General features: G+C 42.2%; 1 protein-coding gene across 3 annotated transcripts; it reads left to right on the plus strand.

Annotated features, from left to right (window-relative positions):
• Positions 1-993: 993 nt before the first annotated feature.
• On the plus strand, positions 994-24,848 carry LOC131683889 (mediator of RNA polymerase II transcription subunit 31). 3 transcript variants are annotated; one of them, XM_058966266.1, is made up of 4 exons: positions 994-1,160; positions 1,683-1,982; positions 2,244-2,333; positions 24,195-24,848. In XM_058966266.1, the coding sequence occupies exons 2-4, from the start codon at positions 1,952-1,954 to the stop codon at positions 24,728-24,730; spliced, it is 657 nt and encodes a 218-aa protein (XP_058822249.1). In that variant the 5' UTR covers positions 994-1,160; positions 1,683-1,951; the 3' UTR covers positions 24,731-24,848. The 3 variants fall into 3 exon arrangements, with proteins under 3 accessions (XP_058822249.1, XP_058822251.1, XP_058822250.1); XM_058966267.1 differs by lacking the exon at positions 994-1,160 and adding an exon at positions 1,169-1,372; XM_058966268.1 differs by lacking the exon at positions 1,683-1,982.

Here is a 24,848-nt window from a genome sequence, read left to right on the forward strand (position 1 = left end):
TTCGACATAATATCGATTGATTTCAATGACTGCAATATTCAATATTATCATCTGTAAATGTAGTTGAATTAAATTTTTTCTCGATATATTTTGATACCTACAGTATTTTTAATACTTTCACATGGTTGAATGATTTGGCTTAAATTTGAAAAATATAAAATACATTTCAAGGTGGCATAGATGGCAGTATATGCCTGTTCAATTATAGGGGCCCCTCAACGCAGTTGTGCCCAGGGGCCCCGAGTGGTCTTAAGACGGCTCTGCCCATATACACAGAAAAAAATATTGGTAAAAGTAAGTGTTCCGCTCTTTAGCTAAAAACAACCAACGCCTACTGTTTGGTTGAAAGTAAAACTTTCAAATTAATCAAGAATAATCAATATAAAAGTATTCTTTTTGGGCTATTAAAGAATAGTAATCAAAATAAAAGTTTTATGATCAAACAAAGAGTATGTGGTGGTTGTTTTTTGCTAAGAGCGAAAAACTCTTACGGCCAATTTCTTCACTTAAATGAAAACCGATTTTCGTTAAAAACTGGTTTTCAGCTAATTGGTCACCAGCAAGCTGAAAACTGGTTTTCAGCGAAAACCGGTTTTCATTCCTTGGAGAAATCGGCCGTTAGTTTCACCAACATTTTTTTCTGTGTGTATGTTTGTTAAGATTTCAGAATATACACGCGAACGGAGGTCTTAGCGGAATGTACGTTACAACACAGGTGTTCTACCATTTAATTCCACTATAAAACATAGTGGAATTAAATGGTAGAAAACCTGTGCAAAGTGAGATTTCTTTCATCCGATCTTTCCAGGTCCGACGTTTGACATCAATTTTTATTAATTAAAAAATCGATGTAGCAAAATGGATTTTATTTTTCAAAATGCCCATTACTAGGTTGTTTACCCTATATATTCTCTGGTTATACTAACCTTGGGCTTTTGCAAAGATTCGATGTTTTCTGCTGTCAAATGAGACATTCAAAACTGTCAAAATACCTCGAAACAATTTCGACGCGTCAAGAGATCCGAGAAGTTTTTGTTGTAGTGCGGTTGTAGTGAAAATTATAGTTTTTCGTGCGTTTTTAACCGATTCCCTGCCGTACCGGATACGGCCAAGTGCATCCCGAGCACTACATCAACAGCCTATGATGAATCCATATGGTTGTGAGTAAATTCCGCATTATAGGAAAGGTTCACAGCTTGATGGTGCTGTGTGCCGTTGCAAATGGATACGTTAAATATTTCTTCTAGCTATTAGGAACTCGGGAGCACCGTAGTATTTACTGTAAAGACATATTTTTGTTAGAAAAGTTTCTATTATATACCTCTGGGCAGGATACTATTACAATCGTGTTTATGGAGGTGGTTTTTTGTCGGTAGCTATTGCATCCTTTTCATGTTTATTTTGAATTATTTTCTAGTTTACGTTTGTTACCTGTTCTTAAAGAAATAAAAAATATACACCATGTAATTTGTTAAGATTGTCTTGTGTTTGTATATAATCGGCAATAAACTCAAATAGCTATAGGTATATTTTCTAATTATTAAATGTTTGATGTTTACGGGTATGGATCCATAAATCTATAGGTATTCAAAAAGATTAATATTTCAAGCTCTTAATGTGCCTTTATCCTTATGTTGTAAATAATCACGTAACATCCTTTTGCATTCATTTATCTGCTTTAGTTCCCTAGCGCTCGAACAAGATCGAAGAAAGATTGATGTGTTGTTCTTAGTGCCTACAAGAGCTCGGGACTGGCCTCTCCTCTTGGTTGGTTTGTTTCGCTACTTTCTGCATCCGGGATCCGTTCTTTCCGCAAGCACACATATAATCTTCTGTGAAATCCCATTAAGTTTTTTACTATTCCTGGCCGGAGCGAGGCTTGAACTACTACAGAAAGCTTCCGGCGTTCTATCTTGCTAAAGATTCCTAGGAATTCGAAACTAGAACAATAATGGCTAATAAGATGGTCGGGAAGGGTAAATGTAAGTACTGCACAATTTACTATCCTTACTTTATATTTATACATAATCTTTCAATATTGGAGCGATTGCAAGGCTCTCATGTTTAGAGATGAAAAGGTAGTAGGTATACAAATAATCGAAAATTGGTATGTTGGTAATATACATTTTTCGGTCTACAGTTAGTTAATGTGCACAAATCTTGTTTCTAGACTAAAATGGAATGGGATAAAAAAGGCTTATGGAATTAGGCAATATATTGACTGCTTATTTTGTTATTTCCAGTGCCCGTGGAATCAGAAGATGCCCAGAAACTGCGCTTCCAAGTTGAACTCGAGTTTGTACAGTGTTTGGCGAATCCTAACTACCTGCATTGTAAGTATCACAATATGTTTACCTACATTTAAATAAGTCCTGTTTTCCGGAAACAGTAGAAACGCTCTTCAATCGGGCAATGATTTTTTTTTTTTTCGTTTTCAATGTGTAATTCATCCTGATGCTACATTAGAATGAATCGTTTTTTAAATGGATGTGATTCGCATTTGCGCTCTAAAAGTTTTGATACGGCATTCAAGCGAGATAATTATCGATCGATTATTGATTTGTTTTCCTTTTTATGAACTATGTGGGCCGATTTCCAATAGGAAGGAAACATTCCACAAGCGAGAAATAGTTTGAAGACTCGTCTAAGCGGTTTAAGAAGCCAACATCGAGGGGCACGATCTGGACCCGGGTAACTAGATGCCGTCAACTAGCAGATTTCTGCAAGAATAACAGTATTATGGACGCATTTTGGTTGATTGATCGTCTTAAAGGATAAGTGAGATTTGATATCCCGTATTGCAACGTTCTGATAGTAAACTTCGATATTGTCGGAAGATAGATCAGGTTCGGTAAGAGCAGCGTCGACAGTAGTAATAGCAGAGAGCCTAGAAATGTTGCCTTTTGGAGCGATTGACGATCGCTGGCTCGACTGTGGCGGGGATTCGAGACATTCCATTACTGCGCTGTGTAGCGATGGTGGCAGCTTACAACGAAAGCTAGACAATGAGCTAGAAGCATAAAACGCATCATCTGTTGCATGGTTGAATTTTTTTTTTGGGATTTGTCCTACTGGTGCTGTAGAGCTAAGGTCTCGGAAGAGCTCCCCGTTAGGATCACTCACTACAGTCGCTGACGAGACAGAAAACGTCACTCGCAAAAACACTGCTTAATTCTGATTGTGCTATTGAGTCTACGGTTCAGATGTGTGGGCGCATGAACTTTACTATCACGTGGGAATGAGTGTTTATTTGTTGTGTGCTTGAGACCGCGCTAATCGGATTGTAAGTGCTATAGCTTTCACTAAACTATCGGGTCGTTTTTGTGGCTGCGAAATATTGGGCGTAGTCGTGCGAGGATGATTGCGATTGCATGTTCGCTTTGTGTATTATCGCGAAGAGCTCAGGCGTTTGTAAGTTGAACCTCTAAACTGTGTGCGTTTGTATGCCGCGTTAGCACTTGTATGTCGCGTGAACGTTTGCATGTCGCGTGTGCTAGCGTGTATGTAACTTCGCGTGTGTAAATTCGATTTTTAACCGTCTGTCGATTTGCATATTCACTTGTGTCCTTGGTTGATTGCGCGGACCGTGAATCTGATGCCTAATTTTTACCTTTCCTTTCTTTTTTAAATTGTCTGCATATTTATCTTTTTTACTATTTTAATATTTTTTCCATTTTTTCTCTTTTTTCATTTTCTACCTTTTTGGCCTTCTTTACATTTTTACATTTCTAACATTTTTATTTTTTTTATGCACTTAACATTTTTAACATGTTTTACATTTTTAATATTTTTTACATTTTGAACATTTTTTCCCTTTTTTCAATTTTACTTTCCTTGAATTTCTGCCTTATTTACTTTTTTGTTTATTTTTTTTACTTTTTTGCATTTTTTACCTTCTTAACATTTTTATATTTTTATCTTTTGCCTTTCTCAATAGAAAGGTATTGCAAATGCTCTGAAAACCGACTTTTTAACGGAGGCCCGGGGGGGGCGAGTGACATATACCATTCGATTCAGTTCATCGAGTTCGGCAAATGTCTGTGCGTGTATATGTATGTATGTGTGTGTATGTATGAGCGTCTGAGTGTGTATGTGACCAAAAATGTCACTCATTTTTCTCAGAGATGGCGGAACCGATTCAACCAAACTTAGTCTCAAATAAAAGGCGTTGCGCCCCCGTAAATGGCTATTAAACTTCATCCCGATCCGAATTCCGGGTTGTGGCGTGCGATCACATAGCAAATTGCGATTCAAACCGATACTCCGATGAAGGCAAAAAAAGGCAAAAAATTCGCAAAATGTCTCTCAAACAACTTAAATTTTCAGTTCTAGGTCACCGACGGCCAACCAAACTTTCGTTGATTACATTGACCACCATAGTCGGTTTCGGAAGTGCCCGGGAAAAGCGGCCATCTTTCAAAATTAACGAACTCACATCAGTTTCCCGGAAACGGTTGGGCCGATTTTCACAAAATTAGTCCCAAATGATAGCTATAATATCCCTACAGATCTCTATAAAATTACGGATCGCTTATACGGTTCCGGAAATATAGACTAAACCGTCCGGTCACATATGAAATTCCCATATAAGCCGGAACTCAATTTTTTTTTCTTATTCTTATTCGTTGGGGACCCCATGAAATTTCAGAAATCGAATTCGTATTTTTGATGCCAAACATCTTTAAAATGCAGGAAACGTCGAGATTTTATGTCATCTCGAAATTTTTTTTTTTGTAAGTATCGACTTTTTGAGACGATTTCGCTCCTTTTTTCAGTTTAATATTACCATGGCTTTTTCTTTTGCATAATTTTAGAACTTGAATAATGATTTCTTTTCTTGTATATAGTTGTCAAGTCATGTATAATAAAATTGTAATGTATACATTTGAAAGCTCCAATGGCGTAAACTCACAATTTCGGTGTTTCTATTAATTTCAGTCTCGCTACAAAAATATTATCACGAAAAATAGTCTTTAAATTCAGCTTCAACACTCCGCTTCTGTTTGAGGTCTCCAATCTACTTTTGCCACGTTTTTGCGCTTCATCATCATTCCACTTTCAATCCCGATGGTTGGCTGCATGCGCCGGGTTGTCAGCTACACTGAACTTGCGCTGATGAGGGATCTCCGCAACATCCCCCTCCCCGTGTTATTGGGACCCAGGCATATCACGTTTACTTCCAACATCTGATTTCGCGACATCCAGAAGTGCTAATCTAACGGCTGAACGTCGTTTGATACCACCAGACGTTCTCACCAGTGCCGATCTCACCTGCCCATTTTTGCCAGTAGTCACATCATCAACTACACCACGTTCCCAAAGATTCCGCTTCGAATCATCAATAACAATAACCAAATCTCCTCGTTGAATAGGTCGAACAGGGTCGAACCACTTAGCGCGACGAGTAAGCATTGGTACGTACTCCTTAAGCCATCTGCGCCAAAATTCATCAACTAAATGTTGAGCTAGCCTCCAACTATCTCAATGAACATGGCCACACTGTTCAAAATTGGAGGGCGCTTGTGCTACTCCTGACCTACCATAGAGTAAAAACTGATTTGGGGTAAGGGACTCGGCATCCGCTGACTCCAACGGAACATATGTGAGTAGTCTTGAATTAATTACTCCTTCGGCTTCTAGTATTACAGTTTCCAAAGTTTCGTCGTCGGGATGACGCGGACTGTTTGCCACCGCTGCCATTGCCGTTTTCACTGAGCGCACCATGCGCTCCCAAGCGCCACCCATATGAGGCGTAGCCGGAGGGTTAAAGAACCATTTTGTGTGCGCACTAGTGAATGCCCTTGCACATCCCCTATTTATGCCGTTTAGATGCTCCAACAGCAAACGGCTAGCACCGATGAAATTCGTCCCGTTGTCCGAATATATCTCCTGAGGTGATCCCCGTCGGACCACGAACCTTCGAATAGCCTTGACGCACGATATAGTTGAGAGAGAGTGCACGACCTCCAGATGTACTGCTCGCACTGTCAAACAGGTGAAAAGTGCGATCCATCGCTTAGACAAACTTCGTCCCACTTTTACATAAAATGGACCGAAATAGTCCACACCCGTGAATGTAAAAGGTCTTATATCCAGAATCGTTGTCTCAGCTCGTTCACGACCGTTTCGTGATTTGCGTGAAGAAAACGTTGATGATATCTATAAACAATAAGACGAGTCACTGTGTGGTTTTTAGGAAGGATAATGGGGTACTTAGCTTCAAAGGGGGTGTGAGGTGCAGCCCCTATACGACCTCCTAATCTCATCACTCCTTCCTCATCCATAAATACAAAGGGCTGCACCTCGACAGCTTCCCACAGTACATGTCAGTTTCCAGCTGCTTCTGCAAGGTCCTCTGCTCTTCAGGAAATGTCTCGGTTTGTGCTAAACGCCACAGGATATTTTCGACTTTCTGGAACTCTTCTTGGTTGATTAGTCCAACGGGATGTTTTGGATCGAGTTTACGCTGCATGATGGTAGCGGCAAAACGATAAACGTAGCACATTTTTATCACCAATCTGTCCCAAGATAAAAAGCGACTAACATCGACGATAGGTATTACTTCTTGGTGTATATAAACCGATTTGAGCTCCACTTTAACTTCATATAAACTGGGCAATTTTGGCCAGCTGTTTTCGCAATAATACAAGAATGCAGGTCCAGTAAACCAGGTGCTCAACGGGTCAAGATCAGGTTAACCTTTCCACTTAGTAGCGCAGTCCGCCGAGTTTAGTTTGGATGGTACATAACGCCATTCTGTAATTTCCGACAACGATAGAATCTCGCCTACTCGAAATCTCACGAACTGATGATAGCGCCGACTATCAGAGTGTAGCCATGATAACACCTTTGTCGAATCTGTCTAAAACACTTTCCGTTTGATTGGCAATGTGAGAGCATCGAGTACACTTTTTGCCAAACGTACCCCAATCAGTGCAGCCTGTAACTCCAGTTAAGGAATGCTTAAAGGTTTCTGTTCGGGTATTCGGACTAAAAAAGGGTTCTTGCAGCAGTGCCGATTTTAGCAACAGCTCAAAACTAGAAAATGGTGTAATTTCAATAATAATTTTACATATAATTCAATATTAATTCTTACATTTAGTTTCCTTTTAGCACGAACAGTCCTCTCCATATCCGAATAAATCCACGATTGGTTTCCTGTCGCTTTGACGTTTTAGCACCTCTCGACTTGGGTTTCCGTTGCATTGACATCTGTCACATCGGCAAACTTCACGTCGATTGGTGTTCAGGGTCCTGGCGATCGAATGTCAATTTGGCAAGTGAAACAGTGCTGCCAGAACAGTTTCAGTGCTGCTACTTTTGTTTTTGCTGCCACTAGACTGTACCTTGGTTTTCCGTCAACGACACACCGTATGTATACAACGCAAGCATATGCCGACTCACTGGCGTCCACAAACGTGTGTAGCTCGCAACCTTCTAAAGAAGTCATGTCCGTTTTGGGGAGCAAGCAACGGGGAACTGATACGCGGTCCAAGGATAACAAAACTTTGACCCATCGTTGCCATTTATCCACCAACTCTTCGCCAATTGCGTTGTCCCAGGCTATTCCCGTTCTCCAAATGTCCTGCATTTGCCATGCACTGTGTAACAAGATATCAATCCTAAAGGGTCAAAAATTGTCATTACAGCACGGAGTACTTGACGTTTTGTAGGTGCCGCGTCGTTTTCTAGTACAGTTTGGATGTCTGGTCTCATTCTCGTAGAGAATGTAAAGATGTCACTCTGCGGACACCAAAGGAGGCCCAATACTACTTCGCAGCTTCGTTAGACTTCAAACTACGATATTTAACGCTAGTGATTTCACCGACTTTCCGCAGAACTTCGAATGAATTAGAAATAAAGTTGCGAATTTCGAACCCGCCTGCCTTATGTACAGTTTTTACTTCATTAATTAACTTCACCGCCTCTTCAATGGTATCCACGCTGTCCAACAGGTCGTCCACGTAATGGCTTTTCAAAATTGCTTCAACAGCACGAGGATACTGTTCCTTGAACTCCTTAGCATTTGAATTTTTTATATATTGTGCTGTACATGGCGAACAAGCAGACCCAAAGGTTGCAACATCCAAGAAACGTTGCGATTGGGGTTGCGAATTCGAATCTGATGGAACATTTCGCGAATGTCCCCACATACTGCGATGTTCCGTTGCCGGAATCGTATCAATACGGCCGGTAGGGATGACAGCATATCCGGTCCGTTTAGTATTTTATCGTTGAATGACACACCCCCTGCCTTGGCGGCAGCGTCCCAAATTAAACGGATTTTTCCTGGCTTACGATGATGTTTTACAATCCCAAGCGGCAAATACCTAACTTGATCAGGATCGATCGTATTCAATTCATCGCTTGTAGCGCGGTGCGCATAGCCCTTCGTTTGATAATCCATGATTTGTTGCTTAATTCTGACACACAGATCTGGATCCCGCTGAAGTCGTTTCTCGAGACTCTTCAAGCGATTAAGGGCCATCGAATAGCTTTCTGGAAAGTGTATAGCATTTTGTTTCCATAACAGACCAGTTTCATATCCTTGACCAGCTCTTTTCGTCGTTCGTTCGAGGATTTCCAACGCCCGTTTGTTTTCCGTCGGTTCAATTCCTTTTGTAATAGCAGCTTCTTCTACAGCAAAATATTCTTTCACTAGCTGGTGTAGCTGTTCATCTGCGGATATTGAATGGTTGCACTCGTAGCAATGCAAATAATTCGAAGTACTGTGCTGTTCTTGTGAAACGTTCCCGTAAATACACCATCCTAAGCGAGTCTTCATAGTAACAGGTTTTAAAGGCACTTGTATCCGTAGATTATCAAGGCCTATCAGAATGCGAGGTTGGATGGAATCATAACTTTGAACAGGAATACCTCGTAGATGAGGGTAAACTTTGGCTAACTGGTCGTAATGCATCGTCTGTGACGGAAACTCGGGTTTGCTGACAGTGCGAACGTTCTCCAGCGTATACCTCTCGTCACAAGTTGTACCCGAAATCATAAGTCGAATTTTTCGCGAATCAGGTTCCATTCTCTTAACCTCCCCTGTCCAGCGCAAGCATAAAGGTGTTTGTGGACCCATCGTCAAGAGAGGCAAACGAACCATCGTCAAGAAAGGCAAACGTGTCAACATGGCCCATTTTTCCGTGCAGTCTTACAGGAATAATACGAAACAGGTTGGATGATATTCCGAAGTGCATTGCTACTAATGAACGATCATTTACATCGTGTGTAGGTGAATGGAGAAGTGTATGATGACGATAACTACCTTACATCCTTTCCAGTTTCTACAAGGCCAACGTCCATGCCTACTCAAGCAGGTGCGACAAAGTTCATTCTGTTGCACAAACTTCCAAAGTTCGTCCACAGTAAGGTACCGAAACTCCTCACAATCTACGATTCGATTATTCTGTTTAATACGAGGGGAGCGACAGAACCGGTTTAATCTGAAAAGTACAGCAAAGGCACTGCTTGGTGTCCGTATTATCTGATTTTTGACATTAAAAATGTCTTACTCCACTATCTGGGGCTAGGTGTCATTCTAAAATCTAAACCACCTCCCATGTAACGAAACTATGTAAGGTTTGCACGCTTATAACTCCGATATTACTAGATGGATTTTAATCATTCATACACCAACCGATTCAGAAACACCTAACTTAAATATTGGTAATAATTTAATATCTCCCCAATAAAAGTAGACTTTTGGAAATTGGTAAAATTAAAAAGTTCACGAAAAACGGGAAAATTACCATTCGTGAGGCAGATTTCTCAGACACAGCCGTCAAGAGAGGGCAGCTTAGTTGCTCAATGAAACACGAAAAGTCATAAATAGAAGCAACGCATGTCCGTTTAAATCAGTCGTTGCTCTTATCCCATACGAGCAACATCGTCTCTGGGCGATGCAATAAGCGCTATCGATTTTCGGTAACGTTGGCATTTGCACACACTCGCACCTAAGTGACTAAACCATATACGGTTAGTTTATAAATAGAGGTGACGCGTACCCGTTTGAATCAGTTTTTGTTCTTATGTCGAACGGGTAAGATCATGGCTGCAGCGTCTGGGCACTACAATAAGCGGTAGACGCTATGCATTTTCGGCAGCGGTGGCCGTGTGCGGATTTTTCGGGTACCAGCACAGTGTCACAGAATGATTTGCAAAGTGGGTGGGCGGGGTGGTTTGGATTTAATTCAATACGGTGTGTGCTGCTTAAGAGTGTTGCGTTTGAAAAAAATATATTTATTTTTATGCATGCGTGTGCGTTGTAACTTGTTAATCCATGTTTACGGCGCTTTGTAGCTGCGTAGGGTAAAGAGCCTATTGGTTTTCATGTTTCATATTTCGGTTATATGTTTTTTATCAGTAAGGCATCTGACAACGTGCTTCTGTAGTTATTGCACTGTTCAGCAGCGTAGTATTTTATATAGGAGAGTACACTAAGGTTTTTTACGCAGATTTTGAAATTTACGCGGTTTTCATTAACGCGTTTTTTTTTTTTAAATTTACGCGGTTTTCATTTACACGGCCTGTATCCCCTGCGTGAAAAATCTGAGTGTAATTGCATCGGAAACAAACACATTCCCAGCAGAACTTTTTGTTTTCTAATTTCAAACACTTTTGTTTCGTACTGCACACAACGGAAAATTTTAAAACAGAACTTACCGTCCCAGCAGCAATTGAAGCGGGTGTTCTTTTTCGATTCAAATTCAAGCCATGTCTTAAGCGTTACTGGACTTAAAATTGTTTTCCCAGATTATCCAGTCAGAATATCTGTCCTACCCTATGTATTTAAAACACAGTTCTAATTGCGTTTTAAAGTATACAACAAATAGAACGGTTGGGTATACTAATTTAAATTTTAAAATAAATCTGTTTTAAGGCTCAAGTTACCTTTTTTGAGCATGTGTTAGAATTGAACGCTTGATAGTATGCGTAGGAAAAAAAATGTGTTCAATTTTGCCGCCGATTTATCCTTATAAAGCATTCATTAAACTCTAAAAGAAGAACATCAGTCGATTTATTAGATTATCAGGATTCAAATGTTGCAAAATAGTTGGTGGAAAAATATTTGGCCGGGCGGGATGGTGCTTTTGAAAAGGTGGCTTTGATTTTTTCACTACGCAGTTGTGTTGCGTGCCCCGGGGCAGTGTGGTGGTGTGATGAAATATCACTGCCACTTTTTCAAAAGCACCATTCCACCCGGTCAATTGTTTTTCCACCAACTATTTTGCATGATTTGAATCGTGATAATCTAATAAATCGACTGATATTCTTCTTTTAGCGTTTAATAAATGCTTTATATGGATAAAGCGGTGACAAAGTTGAACGCATTTTTTCCCACGCATACTATCAAGCGTTTAATTCGTGTAGACACTCACCGAAAGTTATTTTAACCTTAAATTATGAAACAAACCGCTGTACTGAAGATATGATTATGCATGATGCAGAATTGGTTTAATAATACAATGTTTACACTACAGAGTTATAACACGTTTTAATAATTAGCAACAAGAAAAATGTCACCAAGATAGCATAAAAACCCGTTTTAACTGGTAGTGCGAACGTTGTATAACAATGTAATTTATCAAATAATTTCATTTTTTCCACCACTAATCGATCAAGAAATACTTAAACTTAAGATTGTTTACTTAAGTTCATTAGTACATTAGTACATTATTGAAAATTAAAATGGAAAATGAAATTTAATATTTCATGGATCTGTATATTTCCGTTGGCGGGCGTGGGCTTCCTCATCACAGCTCTCAATATGGAACTTTTCTTTTGAATATATTTTCTGGACAGACCAGCCTATTTTTACTTGATGGATCAGCCAAATAATGCCAATCACCTAGATACTTGATTAATTAATAGATTACCGTTAAAAGACCTTCAATAAATTATGTTTTGATGGGGAGGGTATATAGCAAATTGTAACATGTTTTCATATGTTCAGGCGAGTGAACAAGAACGTGAGTCGATATGTGTGATAGATAAAATTCATTTGCACGCTCTTGAAAAAAGCTACATTTTTAATGTCACCGTGGTCGTGTCCTGTACACAATCCTTTAATTTTTTTAAACTTTCCAGTATCCTTCTGTGTCGCAATCGACACCGTGTTTATATCGTTTTCTGTACAATCTTCCGAATCGTACTGTGTGAACGAATAGCCTTTCAAGTTTCGCCTTTTCTTTCATCCTGACGGAGTCGGTGGACATGACTGTTACATCGGCAGCTGCATCAGCTAAGTCCGACATAACCATTGAGAACACCTTAAGATTTACACTATCTGTCTGTCGTTTGAAACTCGCCCAGTCCAGCTTTAGATTGGCTGGTAGCTTCTCTACCAGTTCTTGTAATAGACATGGGTTTGATAAATGTGCCAACTGATCGAAGATTTGCTGTAAAAACCGTGTTTCATTTTCCATTTCTCGCAACAAAATTCTTCAAAGAATTTCGCTCATCAGTAAGTTGTAATGATGGAAGAGCCAACTGGATTTGATTGCATTCTTTGCGATCGGGAAAATGCTTCAGAAAACATGCTGCAATGCGATGGATGCCAGTCGTGATGTCACTATAGCTGTGCAAATGTGAACGATTCTATCACTGATATGAATCGAAGTTTCGCCTGTGAAAGATGCATGTCGAATGCTAAAGATAATATTGAGTCGAAATCACGTTGCAGTCAGAGCAGTAAAAATTCGACAAAGTCGACAAAATTGCAAATGCAGATGCTGGAAGAGTTGAAAGCACTTCGTTTACGACAGCTGGAAGAAGAAGAAGCCCGCTCACGCATTGTCTTGGAACAAAAGGAACACTATCGAAAGAAGCGACAGGAAGAAGAGGAAAAGTTCATACAAGAAAAGTTCGATTTGATGGCATCAGATTTAGTGGAGGAAGGACGAAGTAATCGGAGCAGCGCCAGTGGAGCGACGAACCGGAGTACAGTTAAAAAATGAGTGGAAAGTCAGCAGTCAGATTGACGGTGCCCCTATCGCAAATGAATCTGACATAGTAGCGACGAGGTCCACTCGTAACAACACACATAAGGCAAGTAGCGAACGTGCCACGCAGCACACTCATCATTCACAGTTTCGTCTTCCCACGCCACAGTTGCCGATCAATCTCTCAACATCTTCGAGATTGTTCGAAGAAAGTTCGCTACGGGCTGGATGAAGAAAATCCAACAGCAAACGCAGGCCCGACTCGTCAGCAAATTGCTGCCAGGCAAGTAGTGAAGTGTGAACTGCCAATGTTTACCGGCAACCCTGAAGATTGGTCCATGTTCAACAGTAATTTCATCGCAACGACGGCGGCTTGCGGTTGCACAAATGTAGAGAACATGGTTCGTCTCGAACGATAATTGCGTGGCTCTGCACTGGATGCTGTCAGGAGCCGTTTACTACTACCGGCGTCAGTCCCGAGCGTGATGACAACGTTGAAAAAACTTTACGGAAAACCAGAGATGATTATAAATTCTCTGCTAACAAAGCTGCGCAGTGTACCCTCACCAAAAGCCGATAAACTAGACACGGTAATTGTTTTCGGGATGGCAGTGACAAACCTCTGCGATCATTTGATAACAGCGGATCAGTAGGCACACTTATCAAACCCATGTCTATTACAAGAACTGGTAGAGAAGCTACCAGCCAATCTAAAGGTGGACTGGGCGAGTTTCGAACGACAGACAGATAGTGTAAATCTTAAGGTGTTCTCAAAGGTTATGTCGGACTTAGCTGATGCAGCTGCCGATGTAACAGTCATGTCCACCGACTCCGTCAGGATGAAAGAAAAGGCGAAACTTGAAAGGCTATTCGTTCACACAGTACGATTCGGAAGATTGTACAGAAAACGATATAAACACGGTGTCGATTGCGACACAGAAGGATACGGGAAAGTTTAAAAAAATCAGATAATACGGACACCAAGCAGTGCCTTTGCTGTACTAAACCGGCACTTTTCAGATTAAACCGGTTCTGTCGCTCCCCTCGTACTAAACAGAATAATCGAATCGTAGATTGTGAGGAGTTTCGGTACCTTACTGTGGACGAACGTTGGAAGTTTGTGCAACAGAATGAACTTTGTCGCACCTGCTTGAGTAGGCATGGACGTTGGCCTTGTAGAAACTGGAAAGGATGTAAGGTAGTTATCGTCATCATACACTTCTCCATTCACCTACACACGATGCAAACCCGAGTTTCCGTCACAGACGCTGCATTACGACCAGTTAGCCAAAGTTTACCCTCATCTACGAGGTATTCCTGTTCAAAGTTATGATTCCATCCAACCTCGCATTCTGATAGGCCTTGATAATCTACGGATACAAGTGCCTTTAAAACCTGTTACTATGAAGACTCGCTTAGGATGGTGTATTTACGGGAACGTTTCACAAGAACAGCACAGTACTTCGAATTATTTGCATTGCTACGAGTGCAACCATTCAATATCCGCAGATGAACAGCTACACCAGCTAGTGAAAGAATATTTTGCTGTAGAAGAAGCTGCTATTACAAAAGGAATTGAACCGACGGAAAACAAACGGGCGTTGGAAATCCTCGAGCGAACGACGAAAAGAGCTGGTCAAGGATATGAAACTGGTCTGTTATTTCACGGCAAGCTTCAAAGCTACAAAATATATTTTTAGTTTACAAATAATCAATTTAAATCCAATGGCGTAAACTCACAATTTCGGTGTTTCTATTAATTTCAATCTCGCTACAAAAATATTATCACGAAAAATAATCTTTAAATTTAGCTTCAACACTCCGCTTCTGTTCGATGTCTCCAATCTACTTTTGCCACGTTTTCGCGCTTCATCATCATCTCACTTTCAATCCCGATGGTTGGCTGCATGCGCCGGGTTGTCAGTTACACTGAACTTGCGCTGACGAGAAATCTCCGCAACAATAAGCAACTAAAAAATTCTCGTGTTCATGATTGAGAAAGGCACAATTGCACCGCTAGGTGGATTAAAACAGGTTTTTAATAAATACATAAATTTACATAAACCATACCCAAAAAAGTCTTCATACTCCTACCTGTATACGAAACTAATTTGCTTCTGCAGTCAAATAATTTAACAGAAAACTGTGTGGGATCCGTCAACATAAGTATGTATGTTTACAATTGGCTTATAGTGCTCAGGTGAAAAAGGTGTAATATCAATGGATAACCAAAATAAACGCAAGGAAACTTAGAAAGAAATAATTTTAAAACTTTGCCGAGAAAACAAAAGTTATGCAGAAATAACAGCAATCACTGGAAAACTAAGAGCTACGGTGCAGTCAATCGTGAAATATTCGTAGCTTGACTCTGCCGAAAATGCGCCTAGAAGTGGACATCAGAGGAAGTTGTCAAGCAGAGACAGACGGCAAATGCTACGAGAAGTTAAACGGAATCCCATACTAACTGCTGTGGGACTTGTTAAAATGGTCCATGACACTTCTGGTAGACAAGTAAATGAATTTTCTTCAACCGTACTCCCCGAAAAAAAAACCATTTATAAGCAAAATAAATATGGAGAAACGCCTGACTTTCTCGAAGTTGCATCTTAATGATGACTTGTCGTACTAGAATCGCGTTATTTTCACGGACGAAAGTAAGTTTAATTTGTTTGGGTCGGATGGAAAAGTGAAAGTTTGGAGGAAAAACGATACAGCCATGGAACCCAAGAATTTGTTGCTAACCGTAAAACATGGTGGTGGGCTAGGGGCAGATCACTTGTGATGCATTTTTAAAAATCAGCTAAATTAAATGCATTTCTTTCCATCAAAATAGAAACTCGTAATGTATTTTGCGTTGCGTGCAATGTATTTTGCGTTGAGTGTAAGACGTCAAAACCCTACAAAAAATTAGCCCTGCATTCAACAAAACGTCGAACAAAGTGAATCAGCGTAGGACGTTTGTTAAACAAACTTTTCTGCGAGGGAGTGCAAATTTGATGCAAAAATGGAAATTAAATGCATTTTTTCTAATTTGATGCAAATTTGTTATACATTTCTAGAGTGATCTTCCCCTAGGTGGTGGGTCTGTAATGGTCTGGGGTTGTATGTCGGCGGTAGGGGTGTTGGTGTTCATTGATGGCATATTTGAACATGTTGCGCGCCAATCTGAAGCAATCTGCTAAAAAATTTGGTCTTGTGCGTGATTGGATCTTCCAACAAGACAACGATCCCAAGCATACAGCCAACGTTGTCAAGGATTGGTTGTTGTATAATATCCCAAAACAACTCCATTCACCGCCACAGTCGCCGGATCTGAATCCCATCGAGCATCTATGGGATGAATTGTATAGATGGTTCCAAAACCAAAAAAATTCTTGTGTCGGAGCGTTGAAAGGTATACTTAAGCTGACCAACACTGACGAGAGAATCCGTACACCATTCTGCAACGAAGCGCGATCGTTCACCACGGTTAGGCACACAGTCCACATGGTGTACGGATTTTTTCGTCAGAGTTGTAAATGTATAACTATGAATGAGATGTGATTGTTGCAGTCCTCTTTTTACAGGATTGTGTGCGCTTTACTTTGCTACCGCGATACGCATAACAGTCCCACCTACATAGGTAATCCACAGCAAATGGGACTATTGGGCGTATTACGGGTCGGCAGTTAAGATGTCATCTACTCATATTCCGGTCCGGATACCATATTGCATCGGCGATAGAGCAGTGGTCATATGTCCAAATTTCGGGTAATGCTAAACTGATAAGCCGCTGCACAAAGTATATTTTTAGTTTGTTTCATGTGATAAGCTAGGGACTGATATCTGCGTAGTTTAATATGCAGGGGAAATACGTATTGTTTGGTCTGAGTAGTATGATATCTGATGTCTCTTGTTGTCAATCAATATGTGATCTCAGATTAAATGGTGCTTTCAATGAGTTAGGGACAGGCCCAAGCATATTTTTTGTTGAGATAGCACGGCACAGTGGGACGAGCCCGGACTTAAGTCCATATATGAAGGTTATGCGATATTCTCAGTAGTATTTTTCTCGTATCAACTGAGCCATTAGAGACATTTTCGCGAGATTTTAGGTGATTTGAATGCAAAATGAATTTTTGACAGCTTTTTGAAGGGCATAACTCAAGTGTTTTTTGCATTATTTGACCATAGGAACTACATACGGTTATTCTCGTTTTTCAAAGAAACGGTTGATTTTATGAATTGCGTTACTTCACCAAAATAATCCGTGTGATAAAATTACATCGTAAAATCGCCAAAAATAAGTCACTAGTTGGTTTAGTTAGTGTTTAGATAACTGTTTGTCATGAATTTTTATTGAATTCGAACTTCTAAAGCGATAACAACAACGACGCCCGTGAATGCCCGCGATCACACTATGCTCATTCGAAAGCTTTTCATTTTCTCTTTAAAATGAGCCTATGCTAGTTTTGCGAAAACTTGCGATAAGCAGTCAAAATTTGAAAAAACTGTGAATGGAGACGCATGGTTATTACTGATATTTAATTTGAATATTCACTTTATGACTAGAATAATGACACTAATTTATGCACAGCAATAATAGCATTTAGAGCATGATCTACAAGGGTTTTACTAGTGATCAAGAGTAAGGAGCCGAATGGGAAGTATGGTTTTTAAGTGGTAAAGGAATTAAGAATGTTTAAAATTCAGTCAATATTTTCAACCATCTGAAATGTGTCATAAAATGTTTCATGAACTATGTTTGCTAACTTACGCAATAACTGTCAAATTGAGTGAACACAGTTGAGTTCTAGTCATTTGATAAGACTTTTTTTTCGAGTTTGCATAGCGCTGATATAGCTTAAGGGTATGCGATATTATCCTAATAAAATAAGACCATTTTTAAATGAACCATTAACGCGAAAAAAGGATTTTGGATTTATTTTAATTTAAGGTATGAAATAAGCAATATAAGCAACTTAAAACACACCTGCGAAAACAAAATCGTTAACCATCTTGTTGATTAGTGAATGTAATCAATATTCCACTAAGACGCTCAAAATGTTTGTTGTGAAAATGAAAAAAATGGAGTTTTCATACCAAGTAACCCACTAATGAATTAAACGTTCCAAAATTAATCGATCACATCTTATTTCATCCTTAAAAATAATATAGTCATTTCTAAAGCCACATAATGAGAATCAATTCGTTTCAATACGGAAAATAAATTCCAAAATTACAATTGAAAGAAATCTTTATAAAAGACAAAATATTTACTTTTAAGCCACTCTAATAAATAGTAAAGTTAATTTCTATTTTCTATAACCAACATAAGAATTCAGCGTACAAAAATGTCTTTAAAAAAATTTTTAACCTTCACAGCAAAATAATTATTTTTGAGCCACCCTAATGTATAATAATTTTTTTTGCAGATATTAATATCAAAAACGGTTTAGCACACGAAAATTAATATACACAAATTTTAAGAACGATTTAGAAAAAAAAAATTTTTTTGAGACACCCTAATGAATAGTAAATGTTTATTTTTGAAATGTTTTAATATCGAAAACGAATTCAGCGTACCAAAATTACATAAAGACGTCCTATATGAACCGATACGGAAAAGTTTGGACTTTAGTCCACCTTTTGTTCTAAGTCGTGCCACTGTGCACGGGTTCGTGCGGGGTTTGTGTCCTTCATCTGTCATGGTTCATTCTCGTTTACACAGATGTCTTCAGGATTGGTTGGAGGATGTGTGTTGCTACTTACACGTGAATTGATTACTTTGCTTGAGTGGGGATACATGTGAGTCCTGTTATTATTATTACCATATTATCATGATTTAATCTGTTCCACAATATTCCGCCACGTCACTCGGTCAGTTGCTGCTTGTCTCCAACCTCTCAGGTGCCCGATGCTCGCCAGGTTCTGCTCCACTTGGTCCAGCCACGGGGAACGCTGCGCTCCTCTCCGTCTTGTACCTGCCGGGTTCGAGGTGAAAACCAACTTGGTGGGGTTGTTGTCCGGCATCCTCACAACATTCCCCGCCCACCGCACCCTTCCAGCTTGAGCTACTTTCCGGATACTTGGCTCACCACAGAGTCGCGCAAGTTCGTGGTTCCTCCACACGCCATCCTCCTGCACACCACCGAAGATCGTTCTCAGCATCCCTCTTTCGAAGACTTTGAGTGCTGCTTGCATTGTCCACGTTTCGTGCCCGTAGAGAACCACCGGTCTAATCAGTGTGTCGTACATGGCGCATTTCGTGCGGTGGTGAAGCTTCCTGGATCTCAAAGTTTTGTGGGGCCCATAGTAAGCACGACTTCCAGAGATAATACGCCTTCTGATCTCCCGGCTTCACAAACCTCTAAATACCCCCTGGTAATTACGTAGCTTGACGGTAATCCTGCCCCCTTGTCACCGTAATTTTTTTTTAAATTCATTTCTATTCCCCTTTAAAAAAGCTACGTAGCATGACATGACCCCCTACCCCCCTGTCGTCACACATCATCACAAAATACAAAACTTCCCCCTCCCCCATATAATGGTACGTCATTTATGGATGATCCCTTAGACACATTTATCTTCAGTCCTACTCGTGGTGCTTCGCGCTTCAGTTGGGTATACAGATCTGCTACGGTCTCCTTGTTTCTACCGATTATGTCCACGTCGTCAGCGAAGCACACGAACTGTCCGGACCTCGTGAAAATCGTGCCCCGCATGTTGAACCCCGCTCTTCGCATTACACCTTCCAGCGCTATATTGAACAACAGGCAGGACAACCCATCGCCTTGTCTTAGTCCACTGCGTGTTTCAAACGGACCCGAGAGGCCGCCCGAAATTTTGACACAACACCCTACACCTTCCATCGTAGCCTTAATCAGTCTTGTCAGCTTCCCAGGGAAGCCGCTCTCGTCCATCATTTTCCATAGCTCTACACGGTCCACCGTGCGGCTTTAAAGTCGATGAACAGGTGATGTGTTGTGTCGGGACCTGGTATTCACGACATTTTTGGAGGATTTGCCGTATAGTAAAGATTTGGTCGTTTGTTGATCTGCCGTTGATGAAACCGGCCTGATAACTCCCCCGACAAATCCACTTACCAGCGGTGATAGGCGCTGGAGCAGAATCTGGGATAGCACTTTGTAAGCGGCATTTGTCACTGTGATCACTCTGTAGTTTTCACAGTCCAATTTTTCGCCTTTCTTGTATATCGGGGTGATGACCCCTTCCTTCCACTCCTCCGGTAGCTTTTCTCTATCCCAGATTATTTCGATTATTCGGTGCATGCATTCCGTCAGTTTCTCCGGACCCACCTTGAAGAGATCCGCTCCTAGACCATCCCTACCAGCTGCCTTGTTGTTCTTGAGCTGTTGAATAGCCTCGTTAACCTCATTCATAGTAGGCGCCGGTACATCTCCGTCGGCAGCGCCATTGACATAATCGTCCTCCTCGAATTCAGATGTTCATTGTAGTACTGCCTTCACCTTTCGACCACCTTACATTCGTCCGTCAAGATGCCACCTTCCTTGTCTCTACACATTTCGGCCCGCGGCACAAAACCGTTGCGAGAGTCATTCAGCTTTTTGAAGAACGCCCGCGTTCCTGAGAGCGATACAGCAGCTCCATCTTCTCTCTCTCAGCCTCTTCCAGGCGGCGCTTTTTGTCCTGAAAAAGACGAGTCTGCTGTTTTCGCTTCCGTCGATATGACTCCACGTTCTGACGAGTGGCTTGAAGCAACATCGCTGCGCGTGCTGCATTCTTCTCGTCCAATATCTCTTTTTTTACAATGGAGCATACATTTACGTACTAGCCCAGTACACGTGCTATTAGTAGATGCCAAGCTACCACACGAGGTGTACTGGGGGTATGTCAGGCTCTAATGGTGACGCAGCCATTAATACCGACTAAACTCCATTGGGCTCCGCCATTGTTCCCCCTAGGGACTACCTCACGGTATTACTTCTGGGGGGATGCCTGTACTTGATGTACTCATTCACTCTCGCTCACGCGCTCATACGTCCTGTATGAGGCTTACTTGGGTGCTCTCTCTGTCACACCTTTTTCACTCTCTAATACTCCACATGAGGCTTACTTTTGTGCTCACCTTTTTCGTTCCTTGCGAGGCTGACTTGTGTGCTCGCCTTTTTCATTCCTTGCTAGGCTTACTTTTGTGCTAGCCTCTAACCTACCATGTGAGGCTGACTTGGTTGCTCACCCTATCACCTAGTTCACTCTCAATCGTAGCACTCTATTACACCCCTGTCGCTCCCCCTGGCATCCCATACCCACCGTTTTCATACCTTGTGAGGCTGACTTTTGTGCTCACCTCTAATATACCATGTGAGGCTGACTTTTGTGCTCACCCTTAACATACCGTGTGAGACTGACTTCGATGCTCATTCTTTCGCTCCTCTGCCACGCCACGAGGCATCGATAGCTAAGTCCCAACATACTACGCTACAACCCTCCCATCTTGGCATGAGGCAGTCCACATATACGTCTATACACTCGCTCTTCTGCCTTGCTTCGGGGTGGCTCGGTTTACCCCTTATGCGGTTGGCAGTCGCTGCGCTAAATCTGCCTCAGCATGAACAGACCATTCACTCACTTTTCTGCGCTCGGCCTTTTTCGCTCCAACTAACCAATCACTAGTTAGTCGTTCCCGTCGTCTGTTGCTCGGTGCGCCAAATTCCCTGTAGCCTACAGGCAATCTAGGTGGTTGCAGTCGAGACTGCGTTCCACTACTCTACCGATTGACACATCCGCTGAATAAGGGTATCAGGGGTTGTATCCCAGCCACAGACGTCAAGCATTGCTCTTCTTTCGACGTCGAAACGAAGACATACGAACAGTATGTGTTCGCCAGTTTCGTCTACACCTGGGCAGTCTGGGCAGGAGGGGACCTCCGCGTGCCCGGCAGCCATGGCCTGACAGGAATTGTGTCAGATGGAAGTGAACTTCCCCATGGGGTCTGCCCACCCAGCTTGATATGTTAGGTATCAGTCGGTGGGTCCACCTACCTTTCGAGGAGTTATCCCACTCATGCTGCCATCTGGCGACCGAGGTCACCCTGGTGCGCTCACAGGCTCCTCTATTTCCACGTAGCTCGAAGCACTCCTCATCTTCCCGGATGACCAGCCCGACTGGAATTATGCTCGCTATCAAGCAGGATGCATCGTGTGATACCGGTACGCAGATATCACTCTTAGGCACATCACGCGATAGGTGCTTTCCAGTTTCTGTAGGTAACTGGTTACCCTCAGTGCTCTTGACCATGACGGGCCGCCGTACCTGAGGATAGATACGGCAACGCCTGCCAGTAGCCTACGTCTACTGGCGCACACCTTTGAGCTGTTGGACATCATCCTCGATAGTGCCGCAACAGCAGTCGACGCACTCCCGTCCAATATATCTTGGCACTCGCCATCGAACCAATCGTCCCGTCGACTCCTCTGTACGTATCTCAGGACGCTCTCCGCAGTGCTGCTTATGGCTGCTTAAGTCCTGGTCCAGCAGTCCTCAAAAGGAGCATCGATGAGCTCCTCCTCCGGTGGCAGCGCTGCGTACGTTGTCGCGACGTTGTTTTCCCTCAGTCGGTCCAGGTTATACCGCGGCGGGCGCCGGTATCTTACACTGTTCACTACGGATAGTTTTGGACGCAGTTTAACCATCACCAGATAGTGGTCCGAGTCGATGTTAGCGCCCTGATAGGTCCTTACGTCGATAATGTCCGAGAAGTGCCGTCCATCAATCAGAACATGATCAATTTGCGTCTCTGTTTGTTGCGATGATCTCCAGGTGTATCGGTGCAGGAGGTGGTGCTGGAAGAAGGTGCTCCTTATGGCCATGTCCTTGGAGGTGGCGAAATCTATTAGTCTTAGGCCGTTCTTGTTTCTTTTGCTGGTGGGCGCTGAACCTTCCAATTACCGGTCTGTATTCCACCTCCTGGCCAACCTGAGCATTAAACTCGCCGATGACGATCTTGACATCATGTCTTGGGCAGCGATCGTATTCACGCTCCAGCTGCGCGTAGAATTCGTCCTTGTCGTCATCGCTACTTCCGAGATGGGGACTATGCACGTTAATTATGCTGATGTTGAAGAACCGGCCCTTGATCCTTCCCTTGATCCTTAACCTGCGCATTCTGTCGCTGACCGGCCACCATCCGATCACACGCTTTTGCATCTCCCCCACGACCGTAAAAGCTGTTCCCAGCTCGTGTGTATTGCCGCAGCTCTGATGGTGCGATGATGGTGTGAAAAGAAAAAAGATCCCGCGAAAGACCCGCACCGTAGACCCCTTCCAACACACCTCCTGCAGCGCCACAATGTCGAACTTACGGTTGTTCACTATATTGGCAAGTATGCGAGTGCTCCCGATAAAGTTAAGCGACCTGCAGTTCCATGTCCCAAGTTTCCTGCCTCTTGTCCGTTTCCGTTGCGTACGTCTGTGCCAATTTTGTCCATCCGAAATTTTTTGTTGAACTTTCTGAGCATGCTATTTTTATGGGCGGCTAGCTAGGCCAGCGCCAACCTTGCAGTAACGCTGAAGGATCACGGGAAGAGAGAGGTTTGGGCTAAGCGCTTATTTAAAGGCGGCGCTGGTTCGCCTTGTCAGGGCTGCTTTAGGGCATGTGGTATTTAGGCCTAGATCGTGTAGGGCCCACTACCTCGTCCTACCACACCCGCAGTTAGCCTCCGCTACATGGTTTGGGTCGCGAATCACAACTAGTTGCTATCGCGACACAGCGTTCCTCCACCACCACGGGTCCCGGGACTGGGTCCTGCTAGATATTGAATCCTTTGTCCTTGGGTATGCTGGCTGGTTCAGGAAAAGAGTGTAGAACTGGTACCTGGGATAATGTTGATTGTTCTCTCGACCAGTTACTTTGGTTTTGGGTAATTTTTTATATTGGTGTGGTTTGTTCGAGTTGAATGGCAAGTCAGAAGCAGCTTCAGTTTAGTAGGTCATCACCTTGACAGGGTCTAGATGTGCGGGTGGACGACTGCCAGGGTGTGGGCTGATAAATCATAATGACAATACGTTACCTCGCCCTTAATTTGTATTGTAATAAACTAATCTAAGTCTTATTTTTCGGCTTCACAAAAATCGATTTCAAATTCGCTCGTGAGAACTACCTGGCCAATTCACTAATGTTTGGTGACCTTGAAAAAAACTCGTTTTTGTTATAGATTTGACCCGACCATGTAACAGGAAACAACCCGACTCCGCCTATTAATAATGGATACATTTTCATTTCAGTTCTTGCTCAGCGTGGCTTCTTCAAAGATACCTCCTTCATCAACTACCTGAAGTATCTGCTCTACTGGAAGGATCCCGAGTACTCCAAATACCTCAAGTATCCGATGTGTCTGTATTTTCTGGATCTGCTGCAGTACGAACATTTCCGGCGGGAAATTGTGAACGCACAGTGCTGCAAGTTTATCGATGATCAAACGATTCTTCTGTGGCAGCATTACACCCGAAGGCGTACCCGGCTGACGTCGCTGGGTACGACCAGTCTAACTGGGCTTGCCGTGGGAGGACAACCGGTTGGTGGCGGTGTCCAGGGTACACTGCTCTCGAACGACCCCGTTCCGTTGACGGTCAACAATAACAATAACAACACCAATAGCACGAATGCCAACAACATCCAGCTGCAACCAGTGCAGCAGCAAAACGGAGGCACCATGGCTCAACAAAATGGGCTCCCCAATAATACCGGTATGCCAGGAGTGGTGTTGGGAGCCGCTAGTGGCGGTGGCAGTGTCAATCTCAGTGGGCAGAAGGTTTCCTAAGTGGAGTGTCCAAAGCGAGCCAGACTTTCGAAATATTGCAAGTTTCGGAACGTTAAAGTTTTCTTGTGTAAAAAGACTGTTTTATAATTCTTATAATAAAATATGATAGCGCTTGAAA

Source organism: Topomyia yanbarensis, chromosome 2 (genome assembly GCF_030247195.1).
Source record: "Topomyia yanbarensis strain Yona2022 chromosome 2, ASM3024719v1, whole genome shotgun sequence".
Classification (NCBI taxonomy): Eukaryota; Metazoa; Arthropoda; class Insecta; order Diptera; family Culicidae; genus Topomyia; species Topomyia yanbarensis.